Below are 21,609 nucleotides of genomic sequence, written 5' to 3'. Positions count from 1 at the left end.
CGTATTGAACACTAGTTCACAACCTTTTTACTAACAAGCACGTAGTTATTTTTTTATTTCATTTTTATTTTATATATATATATAATTCTCAGTTAATATCAGACATAAACAAATATGGAAAATATATTGACTATTCAAGTCTAACATCACAAATTCAAGTCAATTAGACTATTACTCATTTTGAATCATATAGCACAAACACACACACACACACACACACACACACACACACACACACACACACACACACACACACACACACACACACACACACACACACACACACACACACACACACACACATACATTATATATATATATATATATATATATATATATATATATATATATATATATATATATATATATATATATATATATATATATGTGTGTAATATGTTTTTGTATAGGTGCTATAGGCCTATAAGCTATGTTACAAAGGTTTAGGTAACATTTTTTTATATGAATATTTTTATTCATTAATAACACAAGGACAAAAATATATATATAACAACTCAATAGAGAAAAATAAAATACAGTTGATTCAAAACGAGTAATAGTCTAATTTACTTGAATTTGTGATGTTAGACTTGAATAGTCAATATATTTCCCATATTTGTATATGTCTGATATTAACTGAGAATTATATATAAAAAAATAAAAATAAAATTAAAAAATAACTACGTGCTTGTTAGTAAAAAGGTTGTGAACTAGTGTTCAATACGGTGACAAGTCACATGGCAAAAGAACGAATGACTCAAACGTCAAACCCGAAAGACTCGTAAGAACTAATCTTTTCTGTTTCCGTTACTGACAGCATAGACTCTATGGGACTGACAGGAAGAACGAAAGACTCAAACCCGAATTCGAGACTCGAGACTCGAGACTCGAAAGATGAACTAATCATTTTTGTTGTTTCCAGTACAGATTCAGCGTAATGCGCATGCGCGGTCAACACAAAATGAACTAATCACTCTCTGAGACAACTCGGTAGTCCCGAGTCATATTTAAGATAAGTTCAAAATGAACGAATCGTTCATGAACGACACATCACTACTCCAAACTGAATGTCAGAATGGGAAAGAAAGGTGATTTAAGCAATTTTGAGCATGGCATGGTTGTTGGTGTCAGACGGGCCGGTCTGAGTATTTCACAATCTGCTCAGTTACTGGGATTTTCACGCACAACCATTTCTAGGGTTTACAAAGAATGGTGTGAAAAGGGAAAAACATCCAGTATGTGGCAGTCCTGTGGGCGAAAATGCCTTGTTGATGCTAGAGGTCAGAGGAGAATGGGCCGACTGATTCAAGCTGATAGAAGAACAACTTTGACTGAAATAACCACTCGTTACAACCGAGGTATGCAGCAAAGCATTTGTGAAGCCACAACACGCACAACCTTGAGCCGGATGGGCTACAACAGCAGAAGACCACACCGGGTACCACTCATCTCCACTACAAATAGGAAAAAGAGGCTATAATTTGCACAAGCTCACCAAAATTGGACAGTTGAAGACTTGAAAAATGTTGCCTGGTCTGATGAGTCTCGATTTCTGTTGAGACATTCAGATGGTAGATTCAGAATTTGGCGTAAACAGAATGAGAACATGGATCCATCATGCCTTGTTACCACTGTGCAGGCTGGTGGTGGTGGTGTAATTGTGTGGGGGATGTTTTTCTTGGCACACTTTAGGCCCCTTAGTGCCAATTGGGCATCATTTAAATGCCACGACCTACCTGAGCATTGTTTCTGACCATGTCCATCCCTTTATGACCACCATGTACCCATCTTCTGATGGCTACTTCCAGCAGGATAATGCACCATGTCACAAAGCTTGAATCATTTCAAATTGGTTTCTTGAACATGACAATGAGTTCACTGTACTAAAATGGTCCCCACAGTCACCAGATCTCAACCCAATAGAGCATCTTTGGGATGTGGTGGAACGGGAGCTTCGTGCCCTGGATGTGCATCCCACAAATCTCCATCAACTGCAAGATGCTATCATATCAATATGGGCCAACATTTCAAGGCAGTTCTGAAGGTGAAAGGGGGTCAAACACAGTATTAGTATGGTGTTCCTAATAATCCTTTAGGTGAGTGTGACAGTCACTCTGTGTGACTCTGTGACAGTCATTATTTATCGCTGCATGTGCTGTAGCTAGCCGAAAACACTAGAGGATTGGAGATGTTTTCCATAATGGAGGAGATTTTAAAACAATAATTAAAACATTAATATTAACAATATGCCTACTAATAATAATCCACTGGTTCATCCCATTGAGTTCAATTTATGGTAGTAGTGCTTTGTTAATCCACACACTCGTTGGTGGAGATTCATCCTTTGAGGAGAATGAATGTGCTCACATTTCACAGAAATGTACCCAGTTAATTTGGATTTGCTTTGACATGTTGAATGATGGGACAGATAGATTGACAGTAAGCCTCACCAGTGGAGAATTAAGCTGACCAAAAATCAACATTGATTCAATCTTTGTCTTTTCAACACTGAAAAGCATGAAATTATCAACATTGATCCAATATTATTTAGCCTTGCATTTTCAACATTGGTCCACTATTTTTTTTGCATCAAATTTTCAACATTGATCCAATATTATTTAGCATTGACATTTCAACCTCAACCAAATGGATGCTTCTGATGGAATTTCAACATTGACTCAATGTCACAATGCTATCTGGGTCGTTCCTTTGTTTCTTGAATTTGATCAGTTACCGTGGTTTTTCATTGTATGATTAATTATATATATATATATATATATGCCCTCTGTTTCAGTTCACCTTGGTCTGGGGTTGTTTTTGTTAACATGCACACAGTTACATTGTATATTCTTGATGGAGTACCACTTTTTTGTTTTATTAAAGCCAATGTTTTAGTTATTGTTTGAATGCGATCTTTCTCCTCATCATCCTTTGTGGAGCCATGACAGTTACCACCACAGTTTTAAAAATGTGTACAATATTTTAGTGTGGAAAGGGGGAAAGGGGGTGCTCAACAACTGTCTGCAGTCTAGCTTCTTATATCTGTCTAATTATGACAGCATCTAAACCTCTCACTAATGCACAGAGCAATTCACAATCGAATGCAAAAAATACATAAAATATACAATTCAGTCCACAAATACACATTTCATGTCTGTTTTGTAATGCACAAATAATTGCAACGTGGTTTGTTCTTTGTTAATTTGATTAATAACTAAAATGTATTAGGAAAAAAGCAGCAACCAAACTAAAATTAATTTTAGTTTATTGTACTGTAGTTTGCAAATTAAAAGTTTTGAATTTCACCTTCAAGGATCTTGACGACTCTCTTGACTTTTAATAAACAGGAGTTTATCTTAAAGATGTTAAATAAACACCCACAGTGATCAATGTGAGTCATTTTAAGGTGTTTTATAGATTAATGAATCCTGAAAGTTTCCCTTAATGAGTCTCTAATCATTTTCTCAGTCCATCAGTCTCATTGAGCGTGGCAACCCTTCACGAAGCCTGGAGAACGTGTGCCGCTGGGCATTCGTCCAACAGAAAGAGGATCCAGAGCACTCAGAGCATCACGACCATGCCATCTTCCTGACCCGGCAAGGCTTTGGCCCTACCGGGATGCAAGGTTTGACCTTTTTGGTCTTTAACATGCCTCAGACTTTCAAACATTTCCTGCCTTGTCATGTATAGCATGTTTTACACATGTTTATACAAAATCGTACATCTTAAATGTTCATACTGTGAAAAAGGTCAGGCTGTCTCTCTGTCTCTCTGTCTCTCTCTCTCTCTCTCTCTCTCTCTCTCTCTCTCTCTCTCTCTCTCTCTCTCTCTCTCTCTCTCTCTCTCTCTCTCTCTCTCTGTCTCTCTCACTAATACTCCCTCGCAGTCCCCACGGGTTTCTGTCAGCACCTCATCAATGCTGTAAGAAATGTCTGACAGAATGCTGCTTTGAGTACAAGCTCCTCTTCAGACATATTGTGGATGTGTAAAGAGGTTCACACCATTGAATAAGGATAGAAGAGAGACATGAAAGTGGACTTACATAAGCACATAAGAAAAAGGGATTTTGTTGTCTAAGGTTTGAGGCGGCCGCTGAAGCAGCAGTCCTCTCAGAGCATATCTCCTTCAGCACTGACAAAGTTCATACAGTGCACATTTAACGTCTATTCAACCTGACAGGAAAACTCAAGCTTTTCCTGAGAAGAGCACTGATCTCAGCATGAAGTGTTTATGCTGTCACTGCGACTCTCACATTTCCCTTATCATGCCACTGTATGTACTCACGGCCCTCGTTAATCATCCGAAAAGACCTCTTTGGCCTCTCTACGGCACATTCCTTGTCTGGCAGTGGCAATATTAAGCTAATCAGAGCCGATGTGCTTTATTGGCTTATTGACACCAGATATGAATGTAGCTTTAGAGCTGAGATCTGTCACTGTTTTTTAGACTTGCATCAAAGTATTGTTTCATTCTTAGTAGGTGCATGGAGCTTGTGATTGAACAAACATAGCCAAAGTCCCTACGGTCTGATATCAGTCTCAATATGCTTTTGCTCACTGAACATAGCACTGCAAGAAGCTTTTTTTCTTCTTTTTTTTTTTGCATCGAAGCAATGCTACTGATTTTGAATTATAATGCACTTTTCAGTGCCAGTTGAGCACTCAAACTCTAAATTGGAAATTGGTGCAAAATAGCTGTAATAAAAATGGAAGTTGCTGCAATCGGGTTATTGAATTACATGTTAATATGTACACACACAGACACTTAAAGGAACACTCCACTTTTTTTGAAAATAGGCTAATTTTACAAGTCCCCTAGAGTTAAATAGTTGAGTTTTACCGTTTTTGTATCCATTCAGCCGATCTTTGTATCTGGCAGTAGCACTTTTAGCATAGCTTAGCATACATCATTGATTCTGATCAGTCCATTAGCATCTCATTCAAAAAATGACCAAAGACACTTTCAATATTTTTCCTATTTAAAACTTGACTCTTCTACAGTTACATCGTGTGCTAAGACCAACTGAAAATGAAAAGTTGCGATTTTTTTACACCTATATGGCTAGGAACTACTTTCTCATTCCTGCGTAATAGTCACAGATCTTCGCGGCCGTACCATGGCTGCAGCGGCGCAATGATTCGTTGGTATTCTGTGAAACATGGTGGTAGTATACTCCTTCGACTTACTATCACAGCCCTTTACAACACACAGAACCATGGCTAATCACACAGGTAAATCCACAACACAATTTGTCGGCTGCAAGCCTGAAACTTTCTCTGCAACTACACGAACTTAGTGCCGGTCACATTGAAAGTTACCTAGCTGGGGGCTACTTTCAGGCGTTGTGTAATATCATTATGCAGGAATGAGAAAGTAGTTCCTAGCCATATAGGTTGAATGGATTCAAAAACGGTAAAATTCAACTATATAACTCTAGGGGACTTGTAAAATGAGCCTATTTTCAAAAAAAAGTGGAGTGTTCCTTTAATAAAAAAAAGCAGCACAATTGTCCAGATCACTTTGCATCACAAATGCCATTACCAAGAAAAAAAATATTTTCAAACTGAGAAATTTTCATTTCATATCACTCATTTTATCTGAATTTTATTTATTTAAATGTTAACACATAAATGTGACACTTTTTTGTAATGAATTATTATTGACTGCATGCCAAATTGTCAGTATGCTGTAACAATTGCACATTTCACAGTATTACACTTTGTCCAACAAAGTAAAGTGTGGTGTAATGACAGATGGTAGGTTGACATGTTTTTGGCACATACTGTCAACCTGTACTGGAAATAATCCAAATTGGTTCTGTCCTCCTCCTATAATCCTCAAATATGGATTTGAATTGTTTGTAAAATAGCCATTACATGTCATAACTAAATGAGATAATGACAAATAATAATCATAATAATAAAAAATAAAAAAAACATAAAAAAAAAGTCCTTTCTAATTCTAATGGACAGCTCTTTGCAGAGTTGTCAGCATCACTCTTCTCAAAGTAATACAATTACACCATGCAGCAAGCTGTCAGAATGTAGAATCATAGGGCAAGTTATGACAGAATAAATAAACCCTAGTAACTGTTTCATCCTCTCTGTCTGTCTCTGTCACTCACTCACTCTCAGGATATGCCCCTGTCACTGGGATGTGCCACCCTGTCCGCAGCTGCACCCTCAATCATGAAGACGGCTTCTCTTCTGCCTTCGTTGTAGCCCATGAGACAGGACATGTGTAGGTTTTTAAACATGACCAGGTGCTTTTCAGCCATTTCAGATTGATGTTAGCTTTTGTAAAGTGTTTTATGTCACTCCAGTAAAAGTTTTATTTGTGGTTTCTCATTTGAATACAAAGAATGTGTTTTCAGGATAAATAGGCATAGCTAATGTACTATAAGGGCTCTATTAAGAGTAACACAATGGCCATGTTGATGAACCAAAGAAATTCTGATGAGGCTTATCTTTTGAGGATATTATATAATAGTGAAAAAAAATTCAGTATATTTGATAGTTATTACTACCATCCTTGATGTAAACTCACATTTTTCACATTTAAATTTTTGAGCTCATGCTTAAGAGTCCTTGGTCACTGTCTCGGTAAGCCTAATCAGTCTTGCCTGCTCCCTTGTGTCGGTGAGCTTCAATTCCTTTTTTGACAACAGTTGCTGAAAGTCTGTAGGCATCTAACAATTAAAAGGGTTTCATAAAAAACCCACCACCTACATGCAGATTAGTCATTAATTCAAACGTCGTATCTTCTTCTCCATATTAAAACTATTGTCCAGGACTTCACTCTCTCAAACTGCTCTGTCTCTATATGTTTATCTCTTTCTTTCAAATACCTTTATCCAGTTTTCATTATTGAGCACATGATAAAGAATGATAAACCATCATTACTCTGCATCTTGCCACCATCCTACTGATAGTCTTTCATTCAGTTTGGCATTAGCACAGACTGCAGTAACATTTTATTTAATTCAAAGCGAGATGTCAGGGCCTCTGAGATTATAATTTTCTGGCTGACAGCCACATAGAATTGATTCCTTCTTAAGCCCCTGTCCTTACTCTTTCCATACCAATCCCTGTGCAAACGGATCCATCTGTTTGACATTTGTAATGCAACAATACATACATTTATAAAGTTGCAAGAAAAAGTATGTGAACCGCTTGCAGAATCTCTGAAAATGTGAATAATTTAAAAACAATAAGAGAGATACAAAATGCGTTATTTTTTATTTGGTGCTGTCCTGAATAATATATTTCACATAAAAAAAGTTTACATATATTCCACAAGAATGTTTTTACAAGAAGTTTATTAGGCATTTATTTGATTAAAAATACAACAACAACAACAACAACAACAACAACAAAACAGTAATGTTATGAAATATTATTAAATAATAAAAAAAAAAACGGGGACCTTCCACTCCTCAGCGTGTCGTGTGCCATTGAACTGCTGGCTGACAACGCGTGTCATTCGCCGTTCTAGATCAGGATCAGATGTTGATAGCTGCATCGGAGAGAGGGCTATTATGCTCTGGAGATGAAGATGATGCTGGGCTGTTTGCTCATGCTGAATCAGATTCAGAGTTGACAGCCATGCAACCATGTTCCGCTGCTGGCCCCATGGCCTGTGGTACCCAAATTCTCAATAAAGAAGAATTACTTCATCGTACCCAAGAAAGGCGTTGGGTTATGAAAAATTTTGGAGCTGTGCTTCTTGAATCGGGCCCTTCACAAGCTCTTGTTCAAGATGTTAATGCAGAGACTCGTTTTCGAATGCGTTTGACCCCAGGATTGGTTTGCAGCGATCGTCCTAAAACATGTGTACATTCATGTCTCGATTCTCACTCTATTCCTATGCTTTTCGTTCAAGGGACAGACATATCCTTACAAGGTCCCCCCTTTGGGCTGTCCCTACCGCCTTGCGTCTTCACAAAAGACACGAATGCGGCCCTTGTCCCTCTGAGGGAGCACAATGTTCACATTCTCAATTACCTCGACGACTGGCTCATCCTGGCCCACTCACGAGAGCAGTTGTGCAAACACAGGGACTTGGTGCTCAAGCATATGCTTCACATGAGACCTCTTCAGTAATGGTTACATGGCTGAGTCCAGAGATGGGCATGATGCAGTGGGACACACCGGGAGGCAATCACACGGCTCATCGTCAAACCTTCAGGAATTCCCCTACAACAAGTGCTTCATGTCATTCACATTCCAGGTGAGCTCAATCGTGCAGCAGGCGAATATATCTCTAGGGGACCCTCAGCACGTATGTGCTGGCACACAGCTGGCCCCAGGGCCTACCCAAGTTCGCGTTTCCCCCAGTGAGCCTGCTCACACAGAAACTGTGCAAGGTCAGGGAGGAAGAGGTGCAAGTCTTGTTAGTTGTGCCGTACTGCCCCAACCGTACCTAGTTCCCAGAACTGATGCTCCTCGCGACAACCCCTCCTGGGCAGATTCCTCTGTGGTAGAACCTGCTTTCTCAAGATGTGACACCTTATGGTACCTGCGTCCAGACCTCTGGAACCTCCACGTGTGGTCTCTGGATGTGGTCTCTCTCACCTTGTACCCTCTTGGGATTTCTTCTTGGTCTTGTCAGCCTTGCAGAGAGCACCCTTCATGCTGCTACAGTCAGTAGAGCTTTAGGCCCTGCCTCTCAAGACAGTGTTCCTGACTGCGCATGATCCTTCCCTTGGGGACCTTCAGGCATTTTTGGTGATGGGTTGTGCCTGGAATTCGGGCTGGCCAATTCTCACGTAATCCTCAGACCCTGGCCTGGATATGTGCTCAAGGTTCTCACCACCCCCTTCAGGGATCCGGTGGTGTACCTGAAATCACTGCCCCTGGAGGAGGCAGACCCAGTCCTTGCTCTGCTCTGTCCCACTCGCACTTTGCTCCTGTATGTGGACCGCACACAGAGCTTCGGGACCTCAGACCAGCTCTTTGTCCATTATGTAGGCCAGCAGAAGGGAAAGGCTGTCTCCAAGCAGAGGTTGGCCCACTAGATTGTAGATGCCTCCTGCCTGTAGGGAGGGAACAAGTGGGCTTAACACATATGGACTGACCATAAGGCAGTGCTACATATGGAAGGTATCTGTGGTAGATCCAGCCTTGCTGAGGGATTAGGTGGCTTACGCGGGGCGCTGGAAGGGACAATCTTGGCATTTGGCTGGGATCCCAATTCGTCAGTCACCTGCCATAACACACTTTGCGGGGTGTGGTTCTCGATCCAAATCTCACTTACCAATGTCCATTGGCTTGCTTTGTTTACACTTGAAGGTGATTGGGCTCTTAGGTGTGATCCCAATTCATCAGTCACCTGACGCAATGTCTCCGTTCCCTCCTTCAGGAAACGGAGGTATCATTAGTAACCTAGATGGTCTTTTGATCTTTCTATTCATCAAAGAATCCTGAATTTTTGATTTTACTGTTGTCATTGTTTTTTGTACTTTAAATTAAATAAATGCTGCCTTGGTGAGCATAAAGCTTTAAAAACATTATAACGGCAGTATGTAAAAAAAACAACAACATACATTATGACATGCACATTCATATTTTTATTCAGCAGGGACACATTAAATTGAACGAAAAGTGACAGTAAAGATTTTTTTACATTGTTACAAAATATTTCTATAAGTTAAGAAAAAAATTGTTTCCACCAAAATATTAAGCAGCATAACTGTTTCCAATGTAGATACTAATAAGAAATAAGAGATTTCTTTTTAAAAACAAGAAACAATCTTATTGACCCCAGACGTTTGTATGCTATTATAGATGTTTAGAAGTAGTATTTGTTTGTTTTTCAGCATTTATAGCTTTCATTGCTTTGTTGTGTCTAGACTGGTTAGATCACAGTGTCTTTTTGTAATTTCATACCCATTAATGATGTTGGGAGATGTTGGGAGGTGTCAAAGGTGTGTCCCCAGTTAGATATAACTTTGCTAATTGGGTTAGAAAATTTTACTTTCTGGCCATTGCTGCACTCAAATGTTCCTGCTTACCATAATCATGCCTTATATTTAGACTGGGAATGGAGCATGACGGTCAGGGCAACCGCTGTGGTGACGAAACAGCTATGGGAAGTGTCATGGCCCCTCTGGTGCAAGCAGCCTTCCACCGCTACCACTGGTCAATGTGCAGTGGTCAAGAGCTGAAGAGATACATTCAGTGAGTTCACACTTCTCTCTCTTTATGTTTTATCTAGAAACTGGAAGGCCTTGAACTTATGTGCATACTTTAAATGGAAACATGTCTCTTCACAGGTATGCCTATGATAAATATTTCTTATAAGTTATACTTGAATGTAAATATTGGCCTGTGCTTTAATTGGAGCTGTGCTTTGTTTGGTTTCACCTCAAGTCCAGTTGACTATTTACCTGCATTAGAGTCACCAGTAGGTAATTTTCTGCGAGAGAGAAGTGTGAGATCTAAGGGCTTTCATTTAACTGGTCAGTAGATCGCCGTCATATCTGACAGTTTACACACAACATTGCCAACAGGGATTAAGTCTAAAACAACCTGTAATTGCTGCTTTTGCCATGATAATGATGGTGTTTGCTCCATTGCTCCAGCAAAATATTAACTAATCACCTTCTGCAATGTGTTTTTTTTTATTTTTTTATTTTTTTATAAGAAGCACTTTACAAATGATTTTGAGCTATTTTTTATATCTGTAAAAAAAATACTGAACCGTGGCCATTCACGGTTTGTTTCATAGATGATTTAACAGGCTTGCTTTGCACCCGGTAAACTTTGAAGTCATTCTTTATACAATTATTTATATAATGCATAAAATACTCTTTTTTTCTTAAAGAGATATTGATAAACAGACATCATCATTATTTGGACAAAAATCGAATCAGTTTAATTTTTGGGTGAATTATTCCTTCAAGGAAAGATCATGACAGTTATGTGAATGAAACAATCAGTAATTAATGAGATGATGTGATCCAACAGCAAACGGCTCTCATCTGAGACCTGTTACATTATGATCTGGGCTAAAGGTTCTGTAATAAACCTTTCAATTTTAGGTCATTTTTTCATTTGAGCCCTCATTGATTCACTCAATCATTTCAGAAGACATCTAGTGCAACTAAAGGATTTTTGAATTTATATACTGCTCAATGTCCAGGGTTAATCCAATCATGACCAAGGGCTGATGGGATATAAATGACCCATGATCTTGGCAACTTACTGCAGCCAATACAAATGAGATGTTGAGTAGCTCTCTATGACAGGAAAAGCTTTTTCACCGTTGTCTATTGAGTTTGAAGTGGTCACTATTCTTGGTAGCCTTTGAGCAGCGTCAAATGAATGATTTTTCCATTCACACCAAGCAAATCGACTCGTTTTCAGAAGCATATGGGGCATGCATATACCAATGCATTAGATTTGTGTGATCATTGTGTTTTACTCTCAACTCTCACAGCACCTTTAACCTAAACTGCACATGAAGAAATTTGAATAATTAAGAGCGGATACAGATTTATTTCTGATAATGAATGGCTTCACTTTTACTGAAAATCCTTGAGCAGCTCATCATTGGCCCAATTTTAAATTAGCCAGCAGTAGAAGGAAATCTCAGAAAAGCCTTTTGAAGTTCAAAATCTTTTTTGTGGTTTGAAAGTTTGAAAGCACTTTGTCTGCATTTCCTGGCCTCACTCAGCACTTCATGATTTTGAACATTTACTGTAAATTATCTATTGCATGGATATTAAGAAATGTGATTGATTCTTTCTTTGAGGGTTCAAAATGAGTTCCATTTTAATTATATGAATCATGTGTATCATCTAGAATGTATTAGTCTCATTTTCATTACACCCTACTGTCCAATTTAGACTTACCGTTTGTAACCACACTTTAAAACTGGCTTCTAAAATTTATAGGTCCATTCATTAAACACCCCTATTGGGTTTACTCAAACAGCTGTTGTAACTTTGTTTGTTTTTCACAGTTCATATGACTGCCTGCTTGACGACCCCTTCAAACATGACTGGCCGCAGCTCCCCGAACTTCCCGGCATCAATTACTCCATGGATGAGCAGTGTCGCTTCGATTTTGGAGTTGGATACAAAATCTGTACTTCAGTGAGTGTAGCTGGAGGCTGTATTCTCCCTTGACAGATCTGATAAATGTCAGTCATTAAACCAAGCACCAAAATGTCAATCTTCTAAATATTTAGTATTTTAACGAAGGCTCATTGAGGTGTCTGTCCAAGGTCTTTTAGCTGGAAGTGCTTCAAATATTTTTTATATATTTCTATGCCAAGTTTCACTTGTGAATACGAACATTTAAAGAAAGACATGCATAATAATTCAGTATTCGTTTCTGGCCTTTGGATTACTCTTTTTTATGCTCTCTTAACCCCCCAAACCCCCAGCTCTAAACACTTTCAAGTGTGAAATGAATAGGTGCTGCAAAGTCCCAATCACAGGTACAGTGTCAGGGAAAAGAGCCTCACACCTGGTTTATGGCCTGACACTGAGAACCAGCAGATGGCAAGATGTTTGGCATTCTGTCATCAAAGGCTGTAACACTAGTAAACAAGAACACCATGCTGTGATCTTTTCTCCCAGCCCTCTGTCATGCCTAAACAATCTGTGCCAAGCTGTACACCATAGCCTGACAAAAACTCACACCTTCATGAAATTACACTAATCATTCTTTAAACAGTTGTCTCTCTGTGGCCCATTGTCAGAGTCGATAGAAACAATTAGATTGTAATGGGATTGTAAACTAAGTATTTGTCACTATTTGTTGCTTCTCCCATCTGCAGTGTGACATTTTAATTAGCTCTCTGAGGAATTTGTGGTACCAAAAAAGGTAATGTTTCAGCATATTTTATTCCATGACTCTGTAGTTATATTGAATGCTTAATAAGTATCGGGTACGAACTTGCGAGGAGATGCATTTGGCACAGGCATAAAATCCTATTACAGTTTTTTCACCCTCCTATTGCTTCAAACCCGTATGACTTTTGTTCGGATTGTGCTATGTTACAAGTCTTTTAAAGCCGTATGATGGGCGTAGCCAGAACTTTTTTTCAGGGGTGTCCAGGTAAGACCCAGTGATTTTATTGGGCTGGCAAAAAAAAAAATCCTGCTTCAAATCTAGAGAAGCATGCATCTAACTGTGATCGTGTAGGCCTATAGCCTGCGTGGAACACCTTAAAACGGATGTGGAATGGATCACACATAAATTGGATTTCATGTAACTGCACCTCAACAAGCACTGGTTAAACATTGGATCCTCGTTCCTATTTAATGATTACATTTTCGTCTGGCATAAATTATCTTCCATAGACAAGGAGTCTCCAACACAAACGCAATCAATCAATCAATCAATCAATCAATCAATCAATCAATCAATCAATCAATCAATCAATCAATCAATCAATCAATCAACCGATCCCATAACCGGTAGAGCTTTACATGCGCTTGAAGAACATTTTTTAAATCTGCGCTTGCTCTGGTTTGTTTTTGCTCGTAAAGCTGCTTCGCAAAGCGCTTTTGTTGCATTGCTGTGACGTTTTCACTGAAGGCAAGTTGAAGTGAACCCAAGTGCAGTTTATTTACAAAAGTGATAAACAGAATCCAATGATGACTTCACTTGAACAGACTTGAAGCCAGACTTGACTTGAAACATAAACAGACTTGAAACTAGGGATGGCTGACACGAAACTGACGTTTCGGCGCTTTGCCAAGATCCCGAAGCACAGATGTTTTGAAACACTGCTCCGAACAGTGATTCGAAACACCCATGTCACGTGACTATGGCTAAATGAAGCTTCAAGTGTTTCATCAGGTGGCGCCTGTCGAAACTGCGTTTGATTGAAAGGGGCGGGAACAAACCACACAGTCACACATCTATATAAACCTAAATTTTCACAGTTTAAAAGTGAAGTTAATCTGTCTTCACCTCGTGGGTTTTTGTGAGAGGAGAGAGATTTTGTGATAGCAGTGATTTTCCCTCTTTTTATGCAAGTTACTTGCTAAAAAGTATTTGTGCATGTCAGCAACAAGTGTCCCTTGTGAGAGGATTTTTTTAAAGGCTGGAGAAAAAAGAAGTCGGCTAAGTCCTTTAACAGCAGAGCATATCATATTTTTGAATAAAAATGTTATGTAACAAATGTGACACATTGTGGCTTTATTTAATTTTATTAATCAGTTTTATCAATCATTAATCATTTTACATGACCAAAAAAAACTATAGTTATCCACAATGAGTAGGCTACAGATAAAAACAGTCAAACGTCAAACAGATGTTAAAACCCTTTTTTTTTTTTTTTTTTACATGGATCGTAAAAGTTATTTTAGATCAACATATGCAAGTGACCACTAGGTGTCACCGTAGAGACGGGTGTCAAATTGATTCGAAGCTTCGAAACAATATGGCACATTTGCTTAAATTGTTTCAGTGCTTCACGAAGCCTCTGTCTGCCCATCATTACTTGAAACCAGACTTGACTTGAGACAGATTGGAATTGAGACTGACACTCACCAACCATGGATTACAGGGAACAATACTCGAGGGTATGAGTACGCAAAGACTAATGACTAAACAAGACACACCTGTGAACAATAATTAGACAATGAACCAATGACAGAACTGAACTAAGAACACATGACTAAAATAACCAATGAGAACATAACACATGAGACTAGGAAATCACATGACAAACCAGGAAACAAGACAATGAACATGAACATGAAACAAAACCAAAACATTACAGTTGTCATGTCCACTTATTATTGGCATCTTTGGGCTTGTTGTTTTTTTCATATGCATAAATAACACGATCACCAACATTAAACAGCATATAAATCAAAACTGCCTAATGTTACTGAATTAAATTTCCGAATCCACTTTTGCTAGTTTAACGACGGGAAAAAATGGTCTAAAAGGGTTGCCCCTATTCTCTTAATGATAAATAGGTGTGTTTTGGGCATAACATGCAATAAACCAATGAGAGTCTCATCTCCCATTCCCTTTAAAAGCCAGTTGTGTTCGCACCATGGTGGAGATTCTGTTTTCAGACCAGCGGTATGCCATGGGGAAACAGATGGGCGCGAGTGCATTTGCCATTTAAACAACGTGGCACAGGACGTGAAAATGATAATTGTGTCATGGATGAAACTAGCAAAAAAAACACTTGCGCCACATTGTGCCAGGTGTATGATAGGGCCCCTAGTCTTTGACAAAACTGTGAATTTTTTTTTTTTACAGCTTTTTGCTGAATGTTTTTCTTTTTTTAATGAAACCCATATTCAAGTGTTGATAAAAAAAATGCTTGAAGCTAGAATAAAACAAAAAGAATAAAACAAGAATGCAAACTTTTTTTTGTTTAAAAGCAGAGCATCTGCTCTTTTTTATAGATATATTGCATATTCAGATATTCATACAACAAAATATTCTGCGGACCATGACAGTTTTGTGAAAATGATCAAAAATGCTGACGAGTTAATAGGTGAAGAGTGTGTACATGGCCTTTGTGCCAGTGTCAAAGTTCTTTAAATGGAGAAAAGTCAGTTGTTAAAACCGTGAAAATGCTTGCGCAACAAGGGTGGCAAGATGGGTGGCCAAGTTTCAATCAACTTGGCATTGGCCACCCATGGCCACCACATAGCTACGCCCCTGGCCACAGAAGAAAGACATATGGGTTTGGATCAACATGAAGGCGAATAATTAATGACAGAATTTTCATTTTTGTGTGAACTATTCCTTAAAGCGACAGTTTGGTAACGCTTTAGATTACAGCCCGGAAAGTACTGCATATTAAAATGAATTTACAGCGTAACTTTCGGTAATTATAGTGTAACTATAAAGTACATACGTGTAGGTATAAGAGAACAATATGTAATATTTGGGGAATAAAGAAAAAACTAATTATTTATACTGTAAGTATTTTTTAATTAAGGGTTAATAATTTGTGTAGTTACAGGGTAAATATGAATCTGCAGGCTGTAAATTAAAGTGATGTTTGTTACCCTCTTCTTTCATGAAGTTACAGGGTAACTACAAATATATACACGCACATAATCTGATATCACCCGTAACCTTTATTTGAAAAACAACTTTCAAAACAGATTTACAATACTTCTTATTCGTTTCTCTTGCTTGGCTTCATCCTCCTCTTGTTCCACTTCTTTTTCGTTCTTGCCACAGATGAATCTTAAGAAGGAATACTATGTCTCTAGCTATTCTGTATTATGTATTAAAAGAAAATTGTTACAGTTGTCGGGTTGCTGCAGGGATGAGGCAGAATCGGACTTCCATGAAAGACGAGTTTATTACATATACGAAACAAAATGCAACCAAACAGCGGAATCAAACATAACAACATCAACAACTGACAAGGAGTGAAAGAAAGTGAGTCCAATAAGAAGGGAGTGCAAATGACGAAGACCAGGTGCAGAGAATCTAGGGAGAACGGGAAAGATGATGAGGGAGTGCGTTCAGATGTGAGGCAGGGAGGATTCTGGGAAATGGAGTCCGGGACAGGCGTGGAATATAACAAAAATACAGTACACCCAGAAATGTCCTCACCGTTTACTCGTCTTTTACTCTCATGCCATCCGAGATGTATACGACTTTCTTTCTTTAGATGAACACAGAAAAACAAATAATCTCTGTTAATGAAAACTCATTTAGGTTCCTAAAAGTTGAAGCATCAAACAGCACATACAGCAATAACTACAGTAATCCCAATGCAATGGACGAATCAATGTGTTTGTAAGAAAAATACCAATATTTTACATTTCATACACTTTTTAAGCTGTAGACTATCTCTTCCGACCAGCAGTCACCTGTGATTGCATGAGAGGGTTAAGGTCACACTTGAAGTGTGACGTAAGCGCGCTGAGAAACTCGGTCACGCGGATGTCAGATGCTGTCAGTTTTTTTTTTTCTTTGTGAAATTTTTTGTCAATGCTCACAACAGTATGCAAACAATAACATAATATATGATAATTGCAATGAGAAACAAACAAGACAGGAAGACAGAGACGTCAGAACTCATGCGAGAATGTCATGAAAGCTTGAATCTTCATGTTGCTCTTTACTCATATTGCACTCGCTGGTAACAGCTGGTCGGACGCAAAAAGATTAGTCAATTATGAGAGCATTTCTGGGTGTACTTTTTCTTTTAATAAATATTAATACAGAATAGCAAACGACATGGGATTCCTTCAGTTGAAATAATGAATAAGAAGAAGAGGAACAAGAGGAGGAGAAGCGAAGCAAGAGAACAAAGCGACAAAACGTGCTTCTTTCTGTCAGGACGTTAGTATTTGAAATTAAAAGTTTATTTTAAAAAATGAATAAGAAGTGTCGTAAATCCTGTAACTACAGGAAACAAGAGGGTAGAAAACACCACTTTAATTTACAGCCCGCCGATTCATACTTACCCTGTAACTACAGGAAACAAGAGGGTAGAAAACACCACTTTAATTTACAGCCCGCAGATTCATACTTATCCTGTAACTACAGGAAACAAGAGGGTAGAAAACACCACTTTAATTTACAGCCCGCAGATTCATACTTATCCTGTAACTACAGGAAACAAGAGGGTAGAAAACACCACTTTAATTTACAGCCCGCAGATTCATACTTACCCTGTAACTACATAGATAATTAACCCTTAATTAAAGAATAATTACAGTATAAATAATTTGTTAATTTTCTCGTAGTTACTAGGGGTGTGATGAGACACTTGGCTCACAAGACGAGACAAGACACGAGATTGGGTTCACGAGAACGAGACAAGATTTTTCCACAGTATTTTTAAGAAATCCTCAATGGCAAAATTCATGAAATATGAATGGAAATATATACTGGAAATATAGTCTGCAGGTTCATTTTGAAATGTATTAACTAATTATCTTGTAATGAATGTCATTTCAGTTCTACTTTATGAGTATGAATTATCAAATGCATTGAAAGACAACAATACTCAAGCACTGTAAAAGGTTTAGCCACAAACGGAACAGACTGGCTTCTCTCCTGCATGATTTCACATGGGTCTCTTCAGACCTAACTGTACATGAATTATGAGCTTCCAGAACTTCTGATTGAGGCTGTGTGTGAGCTCCTAATTCAACTCCTGTTCATAATTTTAACTTAGAAATAAAAACAGTATAAATAACAAAAATAAATAACAGTTTTATTAAAAGCACTCTCTCATTATACAAAGTGCAAACAGAAAAAAGAGACCAGAGCTAAGAGGTGATTACAACTACACAGTCCAGCCTATAAGATATCTTTGATATTGGGAGACAGGCTATTGCCGCCTAATTTGCGCGAATCAGGGAGCTCACGTTTACTTTTGCTTTTAATTCACGATAACATGTACTCTGTGTATAGGGAGTGGCTGTGCTGAGCGTGCATTCTACAAGATAACACAGTGTTTACACAGTTTTAGACATTTATCAGACACTCTATCAGGCTCTGTTGCGCACAAATCCTCTGCCATGGTCCTGTCAATCATCTCACCTTACTCTTGTCACGTGAGTAGTGAACTGTGAATCCTGGTGCGTGTTTGTGCATGTTAGCTATGGTATTAGCGTGTGCGAGTGTGATTGCAGCTCGTGCTGGGTGAGCAGAGCGGACGTTTACAATAGTTTACAATTGAAGCGACCATTATCCAAATGAATTAGTAACCAACTAACAGAATTGGAGGATTTAATATAAACGTAGCGTAAAACGTGGCAAATTCTATGTTAATTTCACCCTCACGCTTCCTCATGGCGATATCGCGAGACAGCTTTTCACTCGACGAGAAATCTTTAAAAAAAAGATAAATCTTTTTTTCACATTTTAATCTCACAAGGTGGCACGAGATCTTGTCACACCCCTAGTAGTTAACCCTTTATTCCCCAAATATTACATATTGTTCCCTTATACCTACATATACATACTTTATAGTTACACTATAATTACCGAAAGTTACGCTGTAAATTCATTTTACTTATGCAGTACTTTCCGGGCTGTAATCTAAAGCGTTACCATCCTTTTTTCTGTATTGTGACTTACATCCAATGTACATATGATAATGGAAAAAGAAAAGAAAAAAGGGGGGGGACTTTTATTCATCAGATGTTGATTGCGTGAAGACCTGAATGCGAGCGTGTGGTCGATTGTAAGAAAGGGGTGGGGTTTAACTGGACTAAATGATTGATTGGAGAGTAATGATATTTCTATTTACACACACACACAGATGAATTGTTCTCAGTAAGGCCAATAATTAGCATTTAGAAAATAGGCCGGGTGAATTTCCATTTCATGCCGACTTTAATAACATGACAAAATAATACAGGTATATAGTAATCGGAATTGGCTTCGCCTATTGATAAAATAAAGCACAGTGACAGAGCAGACAACTGATATCCTTTAGTCTAGCTGCTTGCCAAGGGACTTGTTAGAGGCTTTAAATGGAAGTTCATTTTACAGAAACAGTCCTTCCCATCTATGCCTTCAACATTTCTCCCTTGGGCACATCCGTCCATTTATTAACCATGTCTGAACCTTCCATCCCCACACAGCATTGCAAATAAGCAGAACTGTTTTGTTAAAGCACAGAGCTTAGAGATGAACCTTGGTATTTCAGCTGTCATCCATTAGTTTCCTCTCCAAGTCTTGTGTTCTAGGCTGTCAAAAAAATATCTTGTAAATGTGAATTGTGTTTTCAGTCCTTCACATTGTAATGTGTATGCCACATTCTCCTACTGTGTTTAATGAAAAGAAAAAGTAGTGAACAGAAGTCCAGCTGTGTATCAGCCATGAGTGGACAACGTTGTCATTCCTAAAATGATCTTCACTTTAGCTGTGTTCATATTAATTTTCATAATCAATGCCCTTAAATGTAATGATAAATTTCCCTGTTTCATTTGAAAATAAATGTTACTTGGTTTATTGTGACCGATAGTCATGAAAATCGCATTGTAATGTTTTCATCTCATGTGCTTTAAACCCACAAACAAATGTGTAAGAAACCACAGCTAAGGTGAATTAAAGGGATAGTCCAAGCATAAATACATCAATCAATAAATAAATAATTCACTCTCATTTCATTCAAAACCTGTGCGACTTTCTTCTGAGATATTTTGAAGAATATTGGAATAGCAACATAGTTTCGGTTCCCATTGACTTCTATTGTGTGGAAATACAATACAATGGAAATCAATGGACACCTCAACTGTTTTCTTACCAACATTATTCAAAATATCTTTGTTTGTGTTCCGCTGAGGAAAGAAACTCTTACAGGTTTGGGACATGAGGGTGAGTAAATTATAACAGAATAAAATTTTTTGAGGACTATCCAATTAAGATAAATAAAATACATGAGCAGTGAACTGTGTGTGCATGTTAGCTATGATGTTAGCGCGTGCGAGTGTGACTGCAGTTTGTGCTGGGTGAGCAGAGCAGATGTTTACAATAGTTTACAATTGAAGCGACCGTTATCCAAATTAATTAGTAACCAACAAACTGAATTGGAGTTAATTTTGCTCTTCCTTTCCATTAAGTGAATATACTATATGTATACTTATTTGTTCCTTCCGACTGAAAATATACACTTTTTTGTTCTGGAATCCCACTTGAACCAAATTGTGTCATTTGGAGTAAACAGAAAATTCAAGACAATTGATCAAGAATCAAGTCTTGATTCTCTTTTCTGTTCTCAGATTCATATCCTGGGTGTATAGAAAATAACACTAGCTCCACAGTGGCACTGGCAGCCTCAAGAGGGAAAATCCATTTGGTCTCTCTATCTCTCTCTCTTTTTTTTATTATTGAATTTGAGCACGTTCCTTAAAGGAAACGGATTGTCAGGGCCTATCTCTGGTGGAACTGTAGCTTGGCCAAAAAAGTTCAAATTTCTTTTAAATGTGTCTTGCCATTTGATTCTCTCTCTTAAAATGCCAAGCATCCAACTATGTGCACTTTTTCTCTCTTCAGTTTCGCACATTTGATCCATGCAAGCAGCTGTGGTGCAGTCATCCAGATAACCCTTACTTCTGCAAGACCAAAAAAGGGCCACCATTGGATGGGACTGAATGTGCACCTGGGAAGGTAATTTCATGTGTCCACATTTTGCTGAGCCTATTTTGTCCTATTGTTCCCAATTTGATCCTGTCTCACACCTTCCCCTCTTAGTGGTGCTACAAAGGTCACTGCATGTGGAAGAATGCCAACCAAGTGAAGCAAGATGGAGCGTGGGGTGCCTGGAGCAAGTATGGCTCCTGCTCTCGCTCCTGTGGGACGGGCGTCCGCTTCAGAACCCGCCAGTGCAACAACCCTGTGTATGTTATCTACTGTACGCACGGTCAGGATTGCTAACAAAGCTCACTGGCACTCTAGTGTACTTTCAATAATCAGATTCAGTTATATGGATGGCAGCAGATTCTTAAAAAATGAAAATAACTATCTGTATAGAAATAAAGCATACAGGCAGCAGGGGTGAACATAATTAGATGAAGAGTTATTCACAAACTTTGCATTATACAGTAAGGTTAGTTTGTTCTTTATCCCTCTATTATTTCAATAACTAATATTTGAAGCCAGATCAAAACTAATGCATGAAATTATCTGATTACCTGTTTAC

General features: G+C 38.3%; 1 protein-coding gene across 1 annotated transcript in view; it reads left to right on the top strand.

The window, feature by feature from the left end:
• The window catches only part of adamts3 (ADAM metallopeptidase with thrombospondin type 1 motif, 3), a 213,401-nt gene that overhangs the window by 92,712 nt on the left and 99,080 nt on the right, over positions 1-21,609 (top strand). Inside the window, exons 7-12 of the mRNA XM_079815070.1 lie at positions 3,469-3,625; positions 6,135-6,240; positions 10,035-10,178; positions 11,965-12,097; positions 20,964-21,077; positions 21,162-21,307. Of these exons, the coding sequence (XP_079671196.1) occupies positions 3,469-3,625; positions 6,135-6,240; positions 10,035-10,178; positions 11,965-12,097; positions 20,964-21,077; positions 21,162-21,307 (800 nt within the window). The remainder of the gene's footprint in view (positions 1-3,468; positions 3,626-6,134; positions 6,241-10,034; positions 10,179-11,964; positions 12,098-20,963; positions 21,078-21,161; positions 21,308-21,609) is intronic.

This window comes from Gobio gobio (assembly GCF_949357685.1).
Source record: "Gobio gobio genome assembly, chromosome: 4".
In the NCBI taxonomy this organism is placed as follows: domain Eukaryota; kingdom Metazoa; phylum Chordata; class Actinopteri; order Cypriniformes; family Gobionidae; genus Gobio; species Gobio gobio.
This window is presented reverse-complemented; position numbering and strand designations above follow the sequence as displayed.